Source organism: Paralichthys olivaceus, chromosome 7 (genome assembly GCF_024713975.1).
Source record: "Paralichthys olivaceus isolate ysfri-2021 chromosome 7, ASM2471397v2, whole genome shotgun sequence".
Classification (NCBI taxonomy): Eukaryota; Metazoa; Chordata; class Actinopteri; order Pleuronectiformes; family Paralichthyidae; genus Paralichthys; species Paralichthys olivaceus.
Genome location: NC_091099.1, coordinates 14411717 through 14431961, shown reverse-complemented (window position 1 = coordinate 14431961; position 20245 = coordinate 14411717). Strand labels below are relative to the sequence as shown.

At 40.0% G+C, this 20245-nt stretch overlaps 3 protein-coding genes across 5 annotated transcripts; all 3 read left to right on the top strand.

Annotated features, from left to right (window-relative positions):
- The first annotated feature begins 2779 nt into the window (after positions 1–2779).
- LOC109624072 (photoreceptor-specific nuclear receptor-like) lies at positions 2780–11457 on the top strand. 2 transcript variants are annotated; one of them, XM_020078568.2, is made up of 9 exons: positions 2780–2906; positions 8416–8847; positions 9208–9358; positions 9452–9555; positions 9676–9939; positions 10099–10286; positions 10385–10625; positions 10711–10816; positions 10956–11457. In XM_020078568.2, exons 2-9 carry the CDS (start codon positions 8769–8771, stop codon positions 11086–11088), a joined length of 1266 nt encoding a protein of 421 aa, XP_019934127.2. In that variant the 5' UTR covers positions 2780–2906; positions 8416–8768; the 3' UTR covers positions 11089–11457. The 2 variants fall into 2 exon arrangements, with proteins under 2 accessions (XP_019934127.2, XP_069384822.1); XM_069528721.1 differs by lacking the exon at positions 2780–2906 and having other exon boundaries at positions 8710–8847; positions 10708–10816.
- A 672-nt stretch (positions 11458–12129) lies between these two features.
- Positions 12130–15353, top strand: stoml1 (stomatin (EPB72)-like 1). Of its 2 annotated transcripts, none has more exons than XM_020078419.2 (7): positions 12130–12463; positions 13094–13200; positions 13284–13433; positions 14100–14303; positions 14383–14593; positions 14697–14894; positions 15050–15353. In XM_020078419.2, the coding sequence occupies exons 1-7, from the start codon at positions 12322–12324 to the stop codon at positions 15253–15255; spliced, it is 1218 nt and encodes a 405-aa protein (XP_019933978.2). In that variant the 5' UTR covers positions 12130–12321; the 3' UTR covers positions 15256–15353. The 2 variants fall into 2 exon arrangements, with proteins under 2 accessions (XP_019933978.2, XP_019933977.2); XM_020078418.2 differs by having other exon boundaries at positions 12136–12463; positions 14694–14894.
- A 1928-nt stretch (positions 15354–17281) lies between these two features.
- On the top strand, positions 17282–20237 carry cyp11a1.2 (cytochrome P450 family 11 subfamily A member 1, tandem duplicate 2). The gene is made up of 9 exons (XM_020078702.2): positions 17282–17617; positions 17810–17965; positions 18088–18287; positions 18381–18584; positions 18708–18868; positions 18934–19100; positions 19311–19389; positions 19489–19680; positions 19758–20237. Exons 1-9 carry the CDS (start codon positions 17346–17348, stop codon positions 19878–19880), a joined length of 1554 nt encoding a protein of 517 aa, XP_019934261.2. The 5' UTR covers positions 17282–17345; the 3' UTR covers positions 19881–20237.
- The last annotated feature ends 8 nt before the right edge of the window (positions 20238–20245 follow it).

Sequence of the window (20245 nt, the reverse complement as noted above, 5' to 3'; positions counted from 1 at the left end):
ACCAACGCTGGAAAGATACAACGAACAAAATGTTTTATTTTGTAAAACGCGTTTCTGTCTATCCGCATCTTGTACGATCTGCACTTAGTTTAGCTGTGAGTGATATATTCATTGTTCACAACAGCAAAGCAACGTCGTGCAAATAATTAGAAGAATGATGTTGTGAAGAAAGAAATAAAAAAAAAAATAGAAAGAATAAACATGTGAAATAACGATTCCTAAATATTGATCATCAAACCGATGACGTAGGACGTAAAGAATAACATAAAATTAAAACTCCCACACCTCTGTAATTAAAAATCCAGTTAATAGACATATATGCAAGTCAGGTATGGTTCGTTAGCTTGACTAAAGTTTATTTTGCTATTAGGTCTATTAATTAAAAGCATAGATAGTATATGATATGAACCCAAGGACCTTCTTCTTTGGTTACAGGGTAAACATTGAGCAACATAGCAAAACTGTTTTTTGCCCAGGTTTGGCTCACATCCCACATACCAAGTGGAATGATGGCACCTGGCCGGTCTGCTCCTGTTTGCCAGCTCTGCAAGTAAGCCATAGCAACACTGCATGTGAACCAAGGGTGGCCCGAATTTGTTTTGTGCTATTAGGGCCATAGTGATCATTTTCTACAAGGGCCACATTGGGTTCACATCCAGATTACACCTTTCTTAGAGCATTGCATATTTGCCAAAACAGGACATTTGTTTTGGGATATATCGGCCATGTTTGCTATTTTACAAGCATCTCTAGACTCACATCCATTTATTCCAGGCCACAAGAAGGCCAGAAGTGCTGCATAATTCTCATCTGGATGCAAAATTTTCAGTCTCTGGTGGGTGATAAATTGAGGTGGAATTAGGACCAACAAGAAAGACTTAAAACTTTCTTAAGACTTAAAAATTCATAGTCTGCCAATTTTACAATCATACACCTTGGAGCATGTAAAAGATCCAGTCACAAAATGGTATATATTTACAGAGGTACTTTTGTGTTTCAGTGATACTTAATATAACATGTGTACATGTATGGGTATTTTATTTTTCACCTCTTTTCCAGCATAAACAGTGACTTTGTCAGGACCAGTGGACCTCATGGGGACCAAAGCCGAGCCCTTAAGAGGCAAGACTATGTTGGCTTTTACAGTGGATCAATGGGCTTAGCAGAGACAACGGTTCACTCGTCAGTCAGTGTGGGCCTATACCGTCCCTAAAACCCACAATTACAATAGACCAGGGAAGCACAGCCAAATGCTTGTGTTTTCAGTGGTAGCTAATAGAATAATGGTACTTTGACTTAACATTGTCAAAATGAAAGTACACAGGATGTGCCTGCATTTATAAATAAAACCCAAATCATATCATAAATAGTGAGTGTAATAATTCAAATTTCAGAAAAGAAGAAAATTAAGAACGTGTAATCAAAAATGCCAGAAATAAACATGTTAACTATCAGCTGGAAAATGTCAGTCATGCATGATTGGTTCCGTCAAAGCTTGTTTAGCAAGTTTCCCTGGATTTGTTATGCTACTGAGCATTTAATAAGTGGCCTAAGTGTCTCTCTGTTATTCAGGCAGATGCAAGGGTTTGTTGATTTATTTCTAAAACTGATCAAGTACATGTCAGGAAACCTTCAATCAGCTTTTGTCTCAGGATGATTTTGGCTCAGCAAGTCAGAAATGTCCAAATTCTCAAACTTACTTTTGAATAAGCAAGCTCATCCTGTAAAGCTTGATTAATGTTTGGACTGGATATACTAAATCAAATGTTTTTAGTGCTCTTTTCTTTTCCTGCAAAAGTGTGCAAGAGTGTTTTGTAAAAAAGACTGAGATTGAGGACTTCCCCTGGTTTCAGTTCAGGGTGATTTTGTTGAATGCTCTGGTTGTTGTTAAGTGTGTGTGTGTGTTAAGTGCACACACGCACACACATGCACACACACAAACATATGCAGGCACACACACACACACACACACACACTCATCTGTTCTATTAACAGATATGCATCCAACAGTGATCAAGGTGTTTCATTGGCACATTGTTGATGATCATCCCTTGCCAGAGCTGCACCTCTCCAGATCCATACAATAAAGTACTGTATGTCATGCAGATGAAGTGAGCTGTTAATTAATCACCAACGATAAGAGTTAACTGCACATGTACCATCATTTCCATTGCAAATACTTTTCAGCTGCATTTTATGAGAGGAAGCCCAGCTTTTTTGTATCCTTAAAGTTATTACATTTTTCGTCGTGTGGATTAAAGAGGATGGAAAACAATGAAAAGTTGCTTCCACCCTGAACAAAGGCATCTCCCTGTAATTCAGGGGTTTTTCCAATGACTCAGTCAGATGTGAGAAGGGTGATCTCATATACCAGGTTGAGGGGAATAAGGGTCCTGCCTGCAGTCTGATTTGTCTGGCCATGCAAAATCTGGAGGTGAAGGTAAAATTCAAAAACCAAATGAAACACATTTACTGAAAGATGACAGTTTTTTTCATATAAGCTCAGCTGGTTGATTTTAAACAAAGTTCTTGCTTTGGTTTCCTTAAACTGCAAATGGTAACAAGGTTCATTATATTTACAGAGCTTTCTTATCTAAAGGGCTACGTACAAGAAACTTTATTCGGAGCTAAATCGTATTGATTTAGATTCAACCCCGAGGACAATCTGACCTGTTGACGCTCTGCTAGGGGAAACTCCTAGGAACTTTTATGCCCAACTAATTCAGTGTTCTAGATGAGACTATTTAAGGAAGTATCATCAGTGTTTCCTGATTCCTTTATCCACACAAGAGTGGATGATTCAGATTTTTCTAGGCTCAAATGTAACAGACCATTAAAATGCCTCGGTGACTTGTGATTTTAACCAGGCCTTACGAGTTTTGATCAGAGGGCCCCGTCCTTCAGAGGTAAGAGAAAAACACGTGAGCTGTGGCTATAGTTTAACTGCTGTGATTTATATGTTTGATTTACAGACAAAACTTGGTTTCCTGTTACAGAAGTTTTAAAAGTGTAGCAACACCACTAGGGGACAGTAAAGACTGCGTCGTATATTGGGGTTGCGATGATGTGAAGATGATGAAGGAATCTCCGATGACACCGTCTTAATTGTATAAAATGTTTATTACAAAAAAGTTCAGCATCAATACAAGCAATGCAATCTGCCTTTGGAGAGATCCGAAGTCAATGTGAATCTCTCCTGCCTGGAGAGAGATTCGGAGCCAATGTGAATCTCTTCTAAGGGGACAACTTCAACTCCTCGTTTATATAGGAGGGTTGTTTTCGTTAATTTAAAGAAAACACATCTGGTTTTCATCCAGCTCTTCTCATTTGTCTGGTGACAGGGAGAGAAGGCACTAACTCAAATTTAGTGTACCCCTTAAAACTGTGACCTAATGCCCTACCATACGTTCAGGCTTTCTCCAAATTCCTCAGGACCAGTGGGCCTCGAACCCAACGATAAATTTCTTTTATGGGGAGGACTACACATAGCATTTCAGACACCACAACTGTCAATAATTTTATCATCTCAGTCAAAATGTATATTTTCTTAGGCTCCCTGGAGTGGTGTCACCATCATCTGCAATCTATTTAAACGTTCTAATGCTTTTGCAGCATCAGAATCTCTTTCAGGAATCAAGGCTAAAAGCCTGCTCTTGTTGACCCAATTTAAACTGAATTACTGTTTGAATGAAAATGACCAAATAAATGTATTTATCACATCTCACAGGGTTGTATTTTTCTTTACAGGAAATCTCAAACTTGAATTATAAATAAAATAATATTGTTAAACTAATAAAGCTGTGGTCAGGCGTTTTCATCATCAATTTCAAGACACGTGTCAGAGCTTTTCATTTTCTCCAAACTCCTCAAGCTCACCTCTTTTCTTGGATTGACATGTTGATTTTGCTTTGACCTGCTTATATATCGAGCAAATGCAATGGAAGTGGATTTAAATTCGCATGGATGTGGCCCAGGAAAACTTGTTACTGTGACTGTCCTGTGATATGTAAACCTACACATGTTCTGTCTGACTCAGCAGCTGCTGCAAACAGCCTGCAAACTCGCTGTTGTGATACAGTCAGAAAGCGTCTGTCTCCCTCTAGAGGCCAACCTGGGAACGACAACATTAATGAAGACAAGGACAGCTTTAACCAGAATGGGATTCAGGAGAGTGCACACATCCACCAAGGCCTGACAGTCCCCTTGGGGGGAAAAAACATATTTAAATTCACAAGATCTCAATCTTCAAACATGTCTGATTTTAAAAATAAAGATCCATGAATTATTCTCTGAGAAGTCTGAGAAAAACGAATCCATTCCATCAAGTTTCTCTACCAAGGTCCAACAGTCCCCTTAAATTTCACACACTCATATGTATCAGTTCCCTAAACATGTCTGATCTCTTTCATCAAGATATCAGTGAAAAATTCTTTGAGAAAATGTTGAAAATGTTGAAAAATGCCTTATTTCACAATGTTAAAGAATTCCAAATCCTCACCAAAAAGTAATGGGACCTTAAAGACCTTAAAAACCTCAGGGATTTGGTTGAGTTTTAGTTTGGTGTTAGGCTTTGCCCATGTACAATGGTTTTTAGGTTGGTTTGTTTAATTTGTTTGTCAGCAGGATTTTGCCAAAAATACTGAACAATCTTCCACAAAACTTAATGGAAAGAATGGACATGGCCCAGGACAGACTCAGTTAATATTTGAGGTGGATCTGGACAAAGAGCCAAGATTTTCTGAAAGGAAGTTTAGTTTTCTCACATTTTCATCAATACCGGAGTAACTCATGGATCTTGATGTAAAGAATCAGGCATATTTGGTGGACTGATATCTGTGAGTGTGTGCAACCTGGTGCAGCTTGACTGAATTTAAGCTGTCTGTCAGGCACTGGTGGAAGTATGCGCTCTACTTCGTACCATTCTGGTTAACTTTTATAATTTCTGGTAAATTATTTGGAACATTCGGTTTCATCTCTATAAAGATTATGAGCATTTATGTCTAGGACATAACTAAATAAGCTTCCCAACCCCTCCATCAGCAGTCAGAGTTTACAGCGAGCATCAGCAATGTTAATTTCCCTGTTCAAATGATGTGACATGATTGTGATATGGACTGAGACAAGTGATTTTCTCCATATGTGGATTAGGGTAGTGGCAACAGATGGTAAGGCGGGGCGATCCCTGGTAGCCATAGTGCTGACACCTCAATCCTTCTACCTCATCTAACTTGGGGGGTTGGCGGAGGGGGCACAGGAAATGCTGAAGTGAACCTAACAAAGCTCAGTTAACCACTCTCTGCAGCGATTGGGAATCAGGTAGACATGCTGAGTGCAGTGTAACAGAAGCTTATGCCATGACTTGATAACAAGACAGGAAGAAGATTATCCTGCTCAAACATTTCACCACCTTTATTCATTTTGGTTAACTTCAAATATCCACTTTGTGTAAAAACAGCAAAGAGCAGAAGTTTATTGATGAAAAGTCATAATTAATAATTCAATTTAGACTAAGATCTTTAACTATGACATGTGTTACTTGAGGCACCTGTTCCCTGTGTCTAAAAAGAACAGCGACAACTTTAAAAGTTAATCTCACTCTTTGACAAAAGCTGACACTCAAAGAGATTATATCAAAAAGCTGCTGAACTGCAAATTATTACTGTGAAAAGTTTTTCATTGAAGTCATCTCTAGAAGGTTAATGGGTCTCAGACGAGTGATTGGGAGATCATTCTGATGTGCCAAGAAACTGATCTGGGGTTTTACCGGTGACGTGTGCTCAATCGCCTGCAGGCCTCTGTCATCACAAATGTTTCAGCTAAATCCATAATCATCCGGTTGGCTGATGGCAGCGGCCTGCTAAAGATTGGCTGCGTGTGTACGACACACATAGAGCTGAGGCGTAAAGAAATGTGACACTAATCCACCAGCCACCTTAATGCAGCATTTTTCTGATGGCGGCAGCATCTTACCTGTGCTGACACCTGGAAAATCAGACATCAGAGAAAAACACATGAGGTCTATTAAAGGGTTCACTGTTATTGATAACTCTTTAAGGTCCAGTGTGTAAGATTTAGGTGAAAGGGATCTGTTGGCAGAAGTTTAATGTAGAATAATTCTCAGGATGTTTTCACTAGTTCATTTCATCTAAATTGTATGAATTGTAGTTTTCTTTACCCCAGAAAAGGTCCTTTATATTTAAAAACTATTTACATTGAGGGGACCCTCTCTACAGAGGCAGCCATGTTTTTTACATTAGTCCAGACTGGACAAACTAAACACCTTTTGAGTTTTTATGACAATCAAAGGCTACCACAGGTTCTTTTTCATGTTTGGAAGGAGAGGGTGAGGTGAGGGGGGTTCAGCTGCAACATGCAATTTCAAAACTTGATATCACAAAATTCTGAACACTGTACCTTTAAATTACACTATAACTAAATATATTATCATTGAAAAATTAACCCACATGAAACAAACCAATCGTTTTCCTCAGAATTGACCTGTGAGTATACACCTGAAAGTGAATATCTTGTCTGCATGTGTGAAGAACAAAATAATCAGCTCATTCTGACACGTGAGAAACACGTGTTATATAATCTGACATGATTCTCCAGATTACAATACTCAGTGCTGCTTAGGGCCGGAATAAAATGCATGAGGGAAAGAACAGAGTATAGAAGCTGTTTTAAGTGCTTTCATGTGAAAGACAGTATTGTGGAAGAAAATCATTTTAATGGTCTGGTTAAACTCTTTCTCTTCTCTCCCCTCTCCTTTTCACCTCTCCTCCCTTTTTGTTGTTGTGTTTTACATTTGGTTGTGGTGTTTTGTGACATGCCCTTGTGATTCCTCATTTGCCCCTCAGAGCCACCATAAATGTGTTTTGTGATTTGGCACAGTAAAAACAAAATAAGATTGGATTGAATTGAGGTGTTAACCGGTCCCAGATGTCAACACTCAACAATATTTCTTCATTGTCAGACATGTGGATCTCAGTGTTGAGTGACAGGGTGAGTATCAATGATATCAATGAGTGTTTGGAATTTGGTGCAGTTTGAATTTAAGAGGACTGTTGGGCCTTGGTGGAGATATGTGCTATAGATTGTTACCGTTTCCCACAGACAAAATTAGCTGACAAGTGAATTAAGATTACAAGCAGCGGCTATAGGTGCATTTTAAACATTTGAATGTAACAACATGTTCTGAATTCAAACGGCTCTATGTGCTTCACCCCTGTGGTCTGTAATCCTTTTATACACTAGTTTAGGTAAACAGAAAGAGCTCTGTTTTCATACTTAGCAGTCCCCCTAAAATCAAGTGTGAGTTAATAGGGATTACGGATGTGATAGAAATCAAACTGCAGAGGACAGAGAGGACAGTCACTTCAGAGTTTTTGTTGTTAGTCTGATTTAAGAGCAGAACCGCATTCAGCTGACTTTAGCCGTGACTGCTTGATAAACGGGGACAGAAAAGAGCACGCGCAGGTGCTGATGTTTCTGACATTTCCTTGTGGCGACCTGCTGTTCTAATACCTTAAGGTAAAGAAAAGAAAGAGAGAAAATCCTTATTAACAGTAAATTGTACTCGGGTCAGTAATTAGCCCGACTGAGGCCTCAGAGAGCAGCCACCATATGGCCGGAGAATGGAATTAAGGGTCAACTCTTTGCTGGTCTTTCATTCTCTGCACTAATTGTTTTTTTTCTCATCACCCCCCTTTATGTGATCCCCGACAGGAGGAAGAGCACGTTTCATGGAAGGTTAAGCTACTTTGCTGATTTGGGGTGGCTGCTCCTGAGGCCATTAGTGTCATTGACAGGGCCAATATGGCACAGATTGTAGAGTACCACTGTTAATAGGATGGTGAGGAACATATGTGTACAAGGAGAGAGACAAATAATCAATGTAACAGTCCAATGACATATCTTATGTGCAGTAATATAGTTCAATAAACGTGCTTGAAGCAACAGGTGTTAAGTTGATGCTGTGGGCAGTCATGGATGGTTTCAACCAGCATCATCAGATTTATAATAAGATAACGTACATATAAAGTATCTTTATTCATACACAGGCAAACATCTCTCCTCAGGTTTGATAATGATTATTTATACAAAATATTTTTTTCTATGACACTTTGCCCAGGTAAAGTGTTGCACACAACTTGTGACATTACTTGTTCACTATACTTGAGACACTGGTGACCATCAATATCTTTTCCATGAGGAGTCGTTCAGTGGCAGTGAAGGCAAGAAGAAACAATAGAATATCTTTATTTTTCATTGTTCGCATTTTGTGGAACATGGTCATATTCCTGAGGGGTGTGACTGATTGATTCATCCTTATGGACAGTAAAGATTAAGGAGGATGGCAAATCAGCATTTGCTTACACAGCGCCTGTTGCTAATCTCCTTGTCTTCCTCCAGAAAGCCCCCAGACGACTCAGGCTCACACACTAACTCTAACAAGAGAGAAAGAAGCAAGACGAACTGGGAACTCCATTGACCCCACATTACATCAGAAACCACAGAGAGAGGACATCAGCACCAGATCAAGATCGTCTGAGCAAATTTAGGGTTACTCTCTGATGACCTGTGAAGAAATTCCATCTGAACTATAAGATTTTTTATTGGTTTTTAAGGTTTTTTTGGTTGCATGCTTCAACAATTGACATGATAAAATTATTTCATCTTACAAGGCAACTACAGAAACACACTTTGTACAGGAGAGGAAACTTAAACTTTTAATTATCAAGTTCAGATATTAGAACTCATCTCACATGGAGGATCACATGACCAGAATTAACATGTTTTCTTCGGACATCTCCAATGACTGCACAGATGGAACTCAGAACTCAGGTGAGCCGCCAATCATTGTTATATATTTATATGTTCATTTCATCATCAAATTGTTTTGTTAGAATGATGTTGTCCATAATGTTTGTGTTTACTGTGTATTCTTTAGGAAGACCCAGAATATGAAGATATAACAACAGATTTATGATTTCATTAAAATCTGTAAAATTAAGACTTTAGTTCTGTTTAGTTTAGTTTGAACATTTAAAAAAATTAAATGAAATAAATGTTATGCTGAAAAATCACAATCAGCAAACTAAATATTCAGTAAATAATTTAACATAAATTTATATTATATTTTCCCTCTCAAAAATGAATAGGAAGACAATAAAAATACTGATTGCTTGTATTTGTTCTTGACAGAAAAATGTTCATTCCAAGATAAAGCCATCGGCCAAGGTCTGCTTTGTCAAGTGTGTTCAGATTCCAGCAGTGGTAAACACTACGGCATCTACGCCTGCAACGGCTGCAGTGGCTTCTTCAAGCGCAGCGTCAGACGTAGACTCATATACAGGTGAGCGAGATGCAGACTGGACTTATTGCATAAAACTGTATCTAAGCAGGACTTGTGTAAATAAGAGAAAAACAACTTTTGTCTAAATCATAGGTGTCAGGCCGGAACTGGCAGGTGCCATGTTGACAAGGCCCATCGCAACCAGTGCCAAGCTTGTCGACTAAAGAAATGTCTCCAAGCTGGCATGAACAAAGATGGTGAGAAAAATAAGTTGACTGTAAAGTATAAATCCTGTAGTTTTGACTGCTGACTTGCAGGATTTATTATTTATAATGTACAGTACATCATAACATGTTATTTACCTGTCGCCTTGGCAGCTGTGCAGAATGAGCGACAGCCCAGAAGCACAGCACATGTCAGTCTTGACTCCATAAGCGTGGACGATAAAAAGGAGCACTTGGCCACCACACGTGAACTCACCTCCTCTGCCGCCTACTCGTCGGCCGTCTGCAGACCTCTGGTCACCTCGTCCGTCACCTCCTCTGCCTCCATACAGCCCTGCGGCAACCCCAACAACAACCACCGCTTCATGGTCAGCTTACTGACTGCTGAGACCTGTGCAAAACTGGAACCTGAGGATGGTAAGACCATACGGGTACAGCGATTATAGTATGGAGTCAAACATGGAAGAAGTCATTAAAAAACACTATTGTTTCTTGGTACATTTAACTGGATTTTTATATATGTAAAGAGAAAGTATTGTCTCTAAGTTTAATTGACTCTCTTTCTCTAATGTACAGTGGAGGAGAATATCGATGTGACAACCAACGATTCAGAGAGAGATCGGACTCCCTCTGACTTCCGCTTGTCCCCGTACACTGCCAGCTGTTCAGAGAGTGTTTATGAGACTTCGGCACGACTCCTCTTCATGTCCGTCAAGTGGGCAAAAAACTTGCCTGTTTTCGCTCAGTTGCCATTTCGGGACCAGGTGAGACTGACTGCCACATGTTTACTGAAACAAATGACATATGAATGAATGGGTAAGACTTACCACACAAGGGATTTTTTTTGGTGAACTCTCCTCAGGTGATTCTTCTTGAAGAAGCCTGGAGTGAGATGTTCTTCCTGTGTGCCATCCAGTGGTCTCTACCCATGGACAGCTGTCCTCTCCTGTCTCTTCCTGATCTGTCCCCAACACAAAAGACCAGGATCGGCCTCCCCAGCAGTGACCTCAGCACCCTGGAGGAGGTCTTCAATCGCTTTAAGGCTCTGGCTGTTGACCCCACTGAGTTTGCTTGCCTGAAGGCCATTGTACTATTCAAGCCAGGTAAGGGGTTATTCATCTAGTGATGGATTTTCATTCTTTAATGGACATTGTGACTAATGTGTGGTTTTTTGACTTCCTGGAGCAGAGACACGTAGCCTCAAAGACCCAGAGCAGGTGGAGAATCTGCAGGATCAGTCGCAGGTGTTGTTGGGTCAGCATATCCATTCAATCTACCCCGGCCAGAGCGCCAGGTGAGCCTGCTGTATTTCTGTTCTCTGACAGAATACAAAGATTTTTTAACATAAGAACATCTGGAGTCTGTAAATTGTGTCATGCAAATAGAAATGTAGACGAATAAAGTTAATGGTACTTTGCACTTTTTCCATCAAGGTTTGGGAGAATGTTGCTTCTGCTGCCGTCGCTCCGCTTCGTGAGCTCAGAGAAAATAGAGCGGCTGTTTTTTCACATGACCATAGGCAGCACGCCCATGGAGAAGCTGCTGTGTGACATGTTCAAAAACTGAACAAGCATCAAGAGGAGCTGAACTCTACTAGAAGAGCACAATACACCAACGCAACCAAGTTTCCTCAGAGTAGAAATTAAAATTAAACATAAAAGACAATAGATAAGGCACAGGTGTTTGTGAATTAAAATGGAAGAATGACTGTCATTGTCATATTGACTTACTTGGGCACTCAACCATCTTTTTATATAATTTGAAATACATGTAAAGGTTTCTGAAATTCTGATGTAAGAAACAAAATCTCTTAATGTTTTTTAATTTTTTAATTCACAAATTTAGGAAATAATTATGCGTAGGTAATGTTTTTCTTTAAGTTACAATATCAAATATTTTTGTCCTGAATAAATTTTGTATTTGCTTCATTTGAAAGTTGTTTTTTGGTACTTTCCTTCTTTTATCTACAACGTGTATTAGGTCAACAGAGACAAAATATAATATATAACTGAAGACATATTACAAAAAGCTGCAACAAAGAATATAAACTATACAAAACATAGAAATATAGTTCAGGTCATTTAACATATCACTGATAAATGGTATAGTTACTATTTTTGGATAATTTAAGCTCATTACAGAGTCAGTGATTGTTGTATTTCACAGCTAATATATGAGAATTAAATGTAATTACAGACCTTACAAAGATATGTTTGCATTATTAGAAACACACAGATGCATAGTTTATCCAGCAATGAGATCTCAGTTATCCTGACTGTCATTCTGACAATGGAAGTAAATTTGACAGGAAAATGCATGAAATTGGAAACTTTAAAGGGATATTTCACCAAAAAATGAAAATTCACTCATTATCTACTCACCACTATGGCAGTGGAGGGGGTATTGAGGGGTATTGAATTCTGCTGCAACACTGTTTACCTCTGAGACTCTACAACTGTTTTGTGGACTCAAACACTTTATCACACATTTCTCCATCAGCATAGTGGTGAGTAAATAATGAGTGAATATCATTTTGGGGGGAACTATCCCTTTAAGCTCTGCTGCGTCCTGAACTGGAAACTGCAGTTGACTACACGACCAGCAGGCGATGGTAGTGAGCGGATGTACTGATGAGTCGGTAAACAACGAGAAGAAGAGCTGCAACAAAACACGGAACAACTTCCCGGTAGCTTAGCTTAGTTTAGCCTAACGAGCTAAAGCGTCCGTAACCAGTCATTTCCTGCTGGTGAACAGTATGAAGTGACTCAACCTTAGAAACAGCGTGAGGCTGAAGCAACGATGTTCGGTCGGTACGAGCCGCTGCCCCAGAGAGACTCAGTGAGGACTCCGGGTCTGTTCGTGCACAGAGACACGCAGCGCAGCTCCCACAGAGGACTGTCCTACGACTACATCCCCGATGTGTCTGGAAACGACTTCACCGGTAACTGCAACATGTTATTGAACTGTGATGGATGTCAAACACACCCGACCTCAAGTAACCAGATCACTACAGCGTCCCCCTCCCCTCTCTGAATAACATCGTTGAACCATTTATGATGAACAGTACATGTTTCCACTATTTCTGTGCAACCACGTGACATTGACAAAATAGATTATAATATAATACACTGGATATTATTTATTAAATATAAATGTCTATGTTTATATACAATATATATATGTATGTTTAAAAAAAGAATCGAGAAATAATAAAATTCTAATAATATACATTTACATAGTATATATCCAATGTACTGTTATTTATGTGTGTACTGTGAATACGTTGAATATGTGTATTTGTTTGTGTTTTCACATTTCTTTCATTAACTGTACTTAATATTATTACTAATATTCTCAAACTAATTAAAATGTTGTACTCTCCAAATCAAGATCACTTAAGTATTTGCTACTGATGTATAAATAGTATATCAATCATGTGAGTCATTTTTCTCAAGGCCCTCAAAGCAACAGATAGCATTTTACAACTATTTTTTATTTGTCTCCACTACTGGTTTACTGAAAATAACCTGAATGACAACTTTAGATTGATTGTTTGTTTCTTCTCTTTAAGATTCCTCTCAAGGATGGCTGTCCTGGACTTGCAACATGGTTGTCATCTTTCTCATCTACATCTGCACCTTTGTAACTTTCCCTATCACAGGATGGTTTGTACTGAAAGTAAGCTGAAACGATCCCCTCATCAGTCACACCGCAGCATGTCCAATCGCCAACCAATTATCTGCTACTGATTTTGTCTGCAGACGGTGTCTAACTACCAGAGGATAGTAGTGTTTCGTCTGGGGCGAGTTTGTCCTCCGAAGGGCCCTGGTATCGTCCTCGTGCTGCCTCTCATTGACCAGTGGCAGAAAGTTGACCTGCGTACCCGTGCTTTCAACATCCCTCCTTGCCAGGTAAACCACCAAACTCCATTCATCAATAGTCAGCTGCTGTGATTCGACAATTTGTTGAAATCAGACAAAATGACTTGTTCCTAAAAAACCAAACAGGTGAAATAAAAGCTACAGGTTGATTCAACTTACACGTTTATTTCTGTTGGTTGTGTATTTTTTACTTTGTCCTACAGATGGCAGTGTGGGTACACTGTTGTTCAGTATAAAGGGGAAGGGAGTAATCAGATGCTAAGATAACTGATAAGTGTGTGATACTTCAAGTTGTAACATCATGCTGCCAGTAACTCATGTGTCAGTACTTCAATTAAACCTTTTTTATGAGCAGACTGTTATGTTTTTAGTCTTGTGTCATTTTTTTCTCATCGTCACTTTGCTTAACCTTCCAGTCGTCAATGCAAGTGAATGCAAATGCTAGTTTTAAGGCAACATTTAGAATATATCACAAGAACAGCTCGATCAATGAAACACTTCCCATGCTGGGAAGCTCATGTCACTTTTTTTGATGATGCTAAGATTTTCCTTCTGAGCACTTTGTTGTGACACAATTTATTTGGTATTACACAGTGATTATTGTTTTGTTGATTTCTTCCATAAATTGTGGCAAATGTTAAAAGTATTAGCTCAAAGTAAACTCATTTTGATACAAATGTCATTCTGCTTTTGCAGGTTACCACTCAAGACGATGGTTTGTTGTCAGTGGGAGCAGACATCCAGTTCAGGATCTGGAACCCTGTCCTGTCAGTCGTATCAGTCCAGGACCTGAATGCCTCGACCAGGATGACGGCACACAGCGCTCTGACCCACAGCCTGGGCAAGAAGACTGTGCGAGAGATCCAAACTGAGAGGGTTAAACTGGGAGAATATCTTGGGGTGAGACGACATCAAAGCTACTCAACGCTGGCTTTTCACTGATTCAGCTCAGACTTTAATCCTTTCTTGGTGTCTGCAGATGGACATTAATGAGATGACTCAGCCCTGGGGGTTGGAGGTGGACAGGGTAGAGCTTACAATAGGCTCTCTCCTGAAAGCCCCTGAAGAAAACCCCTCTGGATCCCTCATCATGCCTCCATCTGTGCCTGGACTGGAAGGCCTCACTGGACCCATTCAGCAGTTGGCCATGCACTTTCTGAGCCGCACTGGGAGTTCACATCCTCAACAAGGTTTGGCCCTAGAACATAAGACTTTATATAAACTGCTTTTATATAACATGTGCCCATTGTGATGATGGTGTATAATAAACCTATGAATTTACCTCCTCAGAAGACTGCATAACATTTACAGATGAGCTCAGCAGTGTCCCTCAGGCTGCTGTGTCCACTCCTAGTTGTGTTGAAGACCTGCTTAGCCAGGTAAAGCTCCTGCTTTCTGAAAATTTGGTTTGCAAAGTTGGGGCCTGTTTCCAGTTTGACATCAGCTCGGGAGATGGACACCAACACAGTTACTTTGTGGATTTAAGCCAAGGTAATGGTTCATATGTGGTTGTAAATAAGCAGCAATAATTTATATTCTGACAAATCCTGTAATTGAATGCAAGCCATGTCAGGTAAATGTGTCAAGCAACAAAAATCTATTTACAGAATCAAATATCTCTGTTACTCTGTGTGTGTACTCTGCAGGCAGTGGTGCAGTTGGAGCAGGGTCCTTGTGCCGAGAGCCAGACGTGACATTGAGTATGAGCGACAGAGACCTTCTGGCCATGTTCCACGGCGAACTCCGACCATTTGCTGCATACACCAGCGGCAGACTTAAAATCCAGGGAGACATTACAACAGCCATGAAGCTGGAGGAACTCATAAATCTACTGAAGAATCAGAGTTCTTAGCAAAACTTGCATGTATTCATTAAATCTTTAATTTTAATTGTTAATATAGGGTTTTCATGTGTGCACTGATTATATTTGTTATAAACTGAATTTCTGTGGCGGCCTTGTCTTCTTTCACAAATCAAAGCAAACGCTTGTTTACAGAAACAACACATTTTTGAAGGTCTTCAGAAAAATATTTAGTTGGATTGGTCTCAGTAGTCTCAATACTGAGTCTCAGTACTGAGACTACTGAGAGAGATGAGCTGTTACTAAATGTAAGGTCAGTATAACATCTCAACAATACACAGACATATTGTGATGTTTTGGATTCTGTGACGCAGGAAACGACAGGAGAGTGAAGAAGTAGATTGTTTTAGTTATCATTCTTTTCATCATTCATCCATGAAGCTTTTTCAGTTTTAACAGAATAATAGCAGGTTTCAGGTCATTGACCTGTGGGTCTTACACAAAAGAATAAAACAAAGAAAATTACACACATTTCAATTTCTTTGTCCAATATTTCATTTACTGGTCATTTCTCAGGTTCCCGCCTTCTGATTGTCACCTGAAAGCCGTAGAAAACAATGGGGGAAATAATTCCATGTTAAATACAGTATCTTTTGCACAACAGGTAAAACAAAAGAGTAACTGCACTCGACTTGACGGACTGTGGTTGATGATGATAGGACTACGACATGCCTATGCTCATTGAGTTGCATCAACATTCCGTGTTTGTCTACAACACACTGAATCTCCTTTGGCTGCAATGGGTGCAGACAAAAGGTGAAGCACAAACCACGAAAGAAACAATGATCAGAAACAGGTATCTTCTCTTTATCTGAGCTTCCATTGTTTGGACCCTTGCCTCAGCCTTCTCCAGTTTATTTTAATGAACTCTGTCTCTCATTCTTTTGCCTGATGGGTACACAATATACGTATATAAGACAACATTTGGATATTGTCATATATTCTACTGGGGATGATGTTTGGAGTCTTGATGTTGAGTAAATCACTTCTAATCCCTTTACTGTGATAAAAGTTTTACACCACTTTGATATTACCGTGTTTGAATTGTGGCTCCTATGTGTGGTTGTACCTGTGTGATGGCAAGGAATGGCTGCCTTCACATCCTGTCCAGCTCCTCAGGTAGATAAGAGTTTTCAAGAGTCTGCTGCATCATGCAATCATCCAATCACCCCACAGCAGACACAAGAGTTTTGTCAGAATGGCGTGAAAAACAAACTAGATTACTAATGACTTCTTTTAAAATGACTTCTTGAAATCCTTTTTATAGAATTGCTTTCATATGATGTTATGTTTTTATTGTTTTCTTTTCACCTTTTCTTTTACTCCATTTTTAGTGTCATATTACTTCGTTCACATAGCTCATAGCTTTGAACACTAACTTGTTTCTTGAATGTGGTTGTCTGGCCTCCTTGTCACCTCATTGCATCCTGCTGATTGTTATTTCTCTTACATTTACTTTTCTTGGTTTGCTGTCAAAGTACTTTGCAAACTCTGTTTTTAAAAAGTGCTATATAAATAAAGTTTATTATTATTATTATAGGATGTCTCAGACCTCTGCACCAAGAGAAACAAAACAACCACTACACAAACAGATGGCACTGGTAATGTATGTGTTACTACCAGAGAAGACAAATGGGTTGAAAGAGAAGTGAAAGAAGCCATGTTTGTAAACCTAGAAAATACCGACTCCAATAACCTCACTCACACAATAGCAAGGTGGGTCTACAACTTACAGGAATCAATATTCACACCTTGATTCAGAGGACCAATGGTACACCCGTTTGTGTTTATCATAATGACTGTCAACACATGTACGGCCCCACAAAGGTTAAATACTGGACAGTCCACTTACCTATGGACACTTTCCTTGTTGTGAGTCTCCACAGTAATTAAAACACATCAGAGGCAGCATCAGAATTGGACCTGCAGGGATTTTTATTTGCCCACAACAAGAGCCTTGATCAGAGAAGCAAGGGGGTGTGTGAGTATTTAGACCAGCCTCCTCCTAGTACAGCTTATGTCCCTGGGAGAGCCAGAGTAGCTGCTGAAGGTAGAGCAGAGTGAGCATTTCTGTTGGGAGGATGGCCAGATGGAGTGTGTGGCGCAGACCTGTGATGCTGCCCCTGTCCTGCAGAGAAGGTCAGGCAACATTAGGCCTGCGCTGCAGCAGCAGTGCACCAGAGGTCAAACAGGCGTTCTCAGAGAGCTGCAGCGTCGTCAGGCCTTTCGGGGAGATTCCTGGCCTGTGGAAGAATGGAGTGGCCAACTTGTACAATTTCTGGAAACAAGACGGCTTCAGAAACATTCACCGCATTATGGTGCACAACTTCAACAAGTTTGGACCCATCTACAGGTATGGAAAGCAGTTTGTATCAATAACTGTCTGCCATTAGTAAGAAACTATAAATCAAGTGTCGAGTGTATGCAAGTTTCCTAGTTCGAATACACCAATTTTTATTGATGAAGACCTGACAAGGTCACATTTTCACAAAATAAGCAGCTGCCATGCCATTTTCCTCCTTTCTTTTCTCTTTGCGTATGTCAGAGAAAAAATAGGTTATTATGAAAGTGTAAATATCATCAATCCTGAGGACGCTGCCATCCTCTTCAAAGCTGAGGGCCATTATCCAAAAAGGCTGAAAGTTGAAGCGTGGACTGCCTACAGAGACCACAGGAACCGCAAATATGGAGTTTTACTCAAGTATGTTGTCTCATCATTATTCACTTGTAAGTGTATCATTTCTGCTTTTTTGATATTTTGACACATGTTTTATTAAATGCTGTCCCAGCTAGTTTTAACTTAACGTCCATGTCTTTTCACAGGAATGGAGAAGACTGGAGATCAAACCGAGTGGTTCTTAACAAGGAGGTGATCTCCCCCAAAATAATTGAAAACTTTGTACCTTTGCTGGATGAAGTGGGGCAGGATTTTGTGGCCAGAGTTCACAAGAAGATAAAGCGAAGTGGTCAAAACAAATGGACAACCGACCTCTCTCAGGATCTCTTTAAATTTGCACTCGAATGTAAGATTGTTTTTTTTTTCATCTCTCTTGATGTTTATGTATATCTGCTGCCATTTTCTTTCTCCTCACATCATTTCTCACTCTCACACACAGCGGTAAGCTCTGTGCTGTACGGCGAGCGTCTGGGTTTGATGCTGGACTACATTGACCCTGAAGCTCAACATTTCATTGATTGTATCACGCTCATGTTCAAGACTACCTCACCCATGCTGTACATCCCCCCCCATCTGCTGAAACTGGTTGGAGCCAAGGTGTGGCGGGACCACGTGGAGGCTTGGGATGGGATCTTCAACCAAGGTCAGACTCTGAGGACAATCGGGATAAACATTCATATCCTAGTTCTGATGTCATAGTGTTTTTAGTCTGGTCATTTGAAAACTACAATTTTCTCATTTCAATTACATCGTTTTGTTGTCTCAGCGGACCGATGCATTCAAAACATCTACAGGCAGTCGAGACAGGAGACTGGAAATCAGAAGAAATACCCAGGGGTCCTAGCCACCCTTCTAATGCTGGACAAGCTCTCCATTGAGGACATCAAGGCCAGCATCACCGAGCTGATGGCAGGAGGAGTAGATACGGTAAGAAGCTTCCCAGAATGTGACTTCAGATTTTTAAGACCACTAAACCCTGTCTTTGGTTTCAGACTTCTATAACGCTGCTGTGGACGTTGTACGAACTGGCCAGGCACCCCAGCCTCCAGGAGGAGCTGAGGGTGGAGGTGGCCACAGCTCGGGCTGAAAGCCAGGGAGACTTGCTGCAGATGCTGAAGCAGATTCCCCTGATTAAAGGAGCTCTGAAGGAAACACTGAGGTGACTGACATAGTTGCACAACACTGCAAACAATGATACTGCAGAGATAGAGGCCAGTGGATTTAAGGTGCATTAGAAGACTTTGATACAATAGAACTGCATCATATGTTACAACTAACTGAATATGTGACACACTAATAAGATAGTGGATAAATATTTAACATTTGTAATAATACCTCGAAATATAAAACTTTCTCTTTCATACCTCAGGTTACACCCAGTGGCAGTGAGCTTGCAAAGATACATAGCAGAAGATGTCATCATTCAAAACTATCACATTCCAGCCGGGGTAAGAGACAGTGGGGATCAGAAATAATATTTTTATGTTTTTCTCATGTTTTCCCTGGATTTCATGTTTTATATTCGTCCTTTTTTGGTTTGTGTTCAGACTTTAGTTCAGTTGGGACTTTATGCGATGGGAAGAGACCCCAAGGTGTTTTTTCGTCCAGAGCAGTATCAGCCGTCCCGCTGGCTGAGGACGGAGATGCGCTACTTCAGAAACCTTGGCTTTGGCTTTGGCCCCCGTCAATGTTTGGGACGCAGAATAGCAGAGACAGAGATGCAACTCTTCCTCATCCATGTGAGACGCAGAATAAAGAGCAGTTTCACACTATTTTGTTGCACGTCATATTAACCGTGTGCGTTATTTTGTTGCAGATGCTGGAGAACTTCAGAGTGGAGAAACAGCGGCACGTGGATGTGCAGAGTACCTTCGAGCTCATTCTCTTACCAGAGAAGCCTATTTTTTTGACTTTGAAACCACTGCAAACGAGTCGGTAACACTGTATTTGGAAGAACATTTTGGAGCGTGATAAAGTCAGGTCCATTTTTGTAAATCTTTATCACAACTGATAGTGAAGGCCTTATAATACAGTATAATATAAATACTGAATACAATCGCTCAACTTGATATGTTGACAAAAAGCAAGCATTAAGCATTAGGAAAGAAAACAGCAAAAACTTGCATGAGCGAATAACCTCAGTAATTTTGATAACTGTTGAATGAAGCAATTATATGTCTTCTACTTACATTACTTAGTAATTGAAATGTGTAATCTGTGAATTTCAGTACAATGTACTGACATGTACCTATAGTTCACGTGTGATCACACAAATGAATAAAAAATTCACAAACCATATTTATT

Coding starts and splice junctions, on each gene's coding strand:
- LOC109624072 (XM_069528721.1), top strand. CDS start 8,769: ATGGAGGATCACATGACCAGAATTAACATGTTTTCTTCGGACATCTCC. Junction 9,359..9,451: donor AGACGTAGACTCATATACAG/GTGAGCGAGATG, acceptor TCTAAATCATAG/GTGTCAGGCCGGAACTGGCA. Junction 9,940..10,098: donor AAAACTGGAACCTGAGGATG/GTAAGACCATAC, acceptor TCTAATGTACAG/TGGAGGAGAATATCGATGTG.
- stoml1 (XM_020078418.2), top strand. CDS start 12,322: ATGTTCGGTCGGTACGAGCCGCTGCCCCAGAGAGACTCAGTGAGGACT. Junction 12,464..13,093: donor GTCTGGAAACGACTTCACCG/GTAACTGCAACA, acceptor CTTCTCTTTAAG/ATTCCTCTCAAGGATGGCTG. Junction 13,434..14,099: donor TCAACATCCCTCCTTGCCAG/GTAAACCACCAA, acceptor CTGCTTTTGCAG/GTTACCACTCAAGACGATGG.
- cyp11a1.2 (XM_020078702.2), top strand. CDS start 17,346: ATGGCCAGATGGAGTGTGTGGCGCAGACCTGTGATGCTGCCCCTGTCC. Junction 17,966..18,087: donor AAATATGGAGTTTTACTCAA/GTATGTTGTCTC, acceptor GTCTTTTCACAG/GAATGGAGAAGACTGGAGAT. Junction 18,585..18,707: donor GGATGGGATCTTCAACCAAG/GTCAGACTCTGA, acceptor TTGTTGTCTCAG/CGGACCGATGCATTCAAAAC.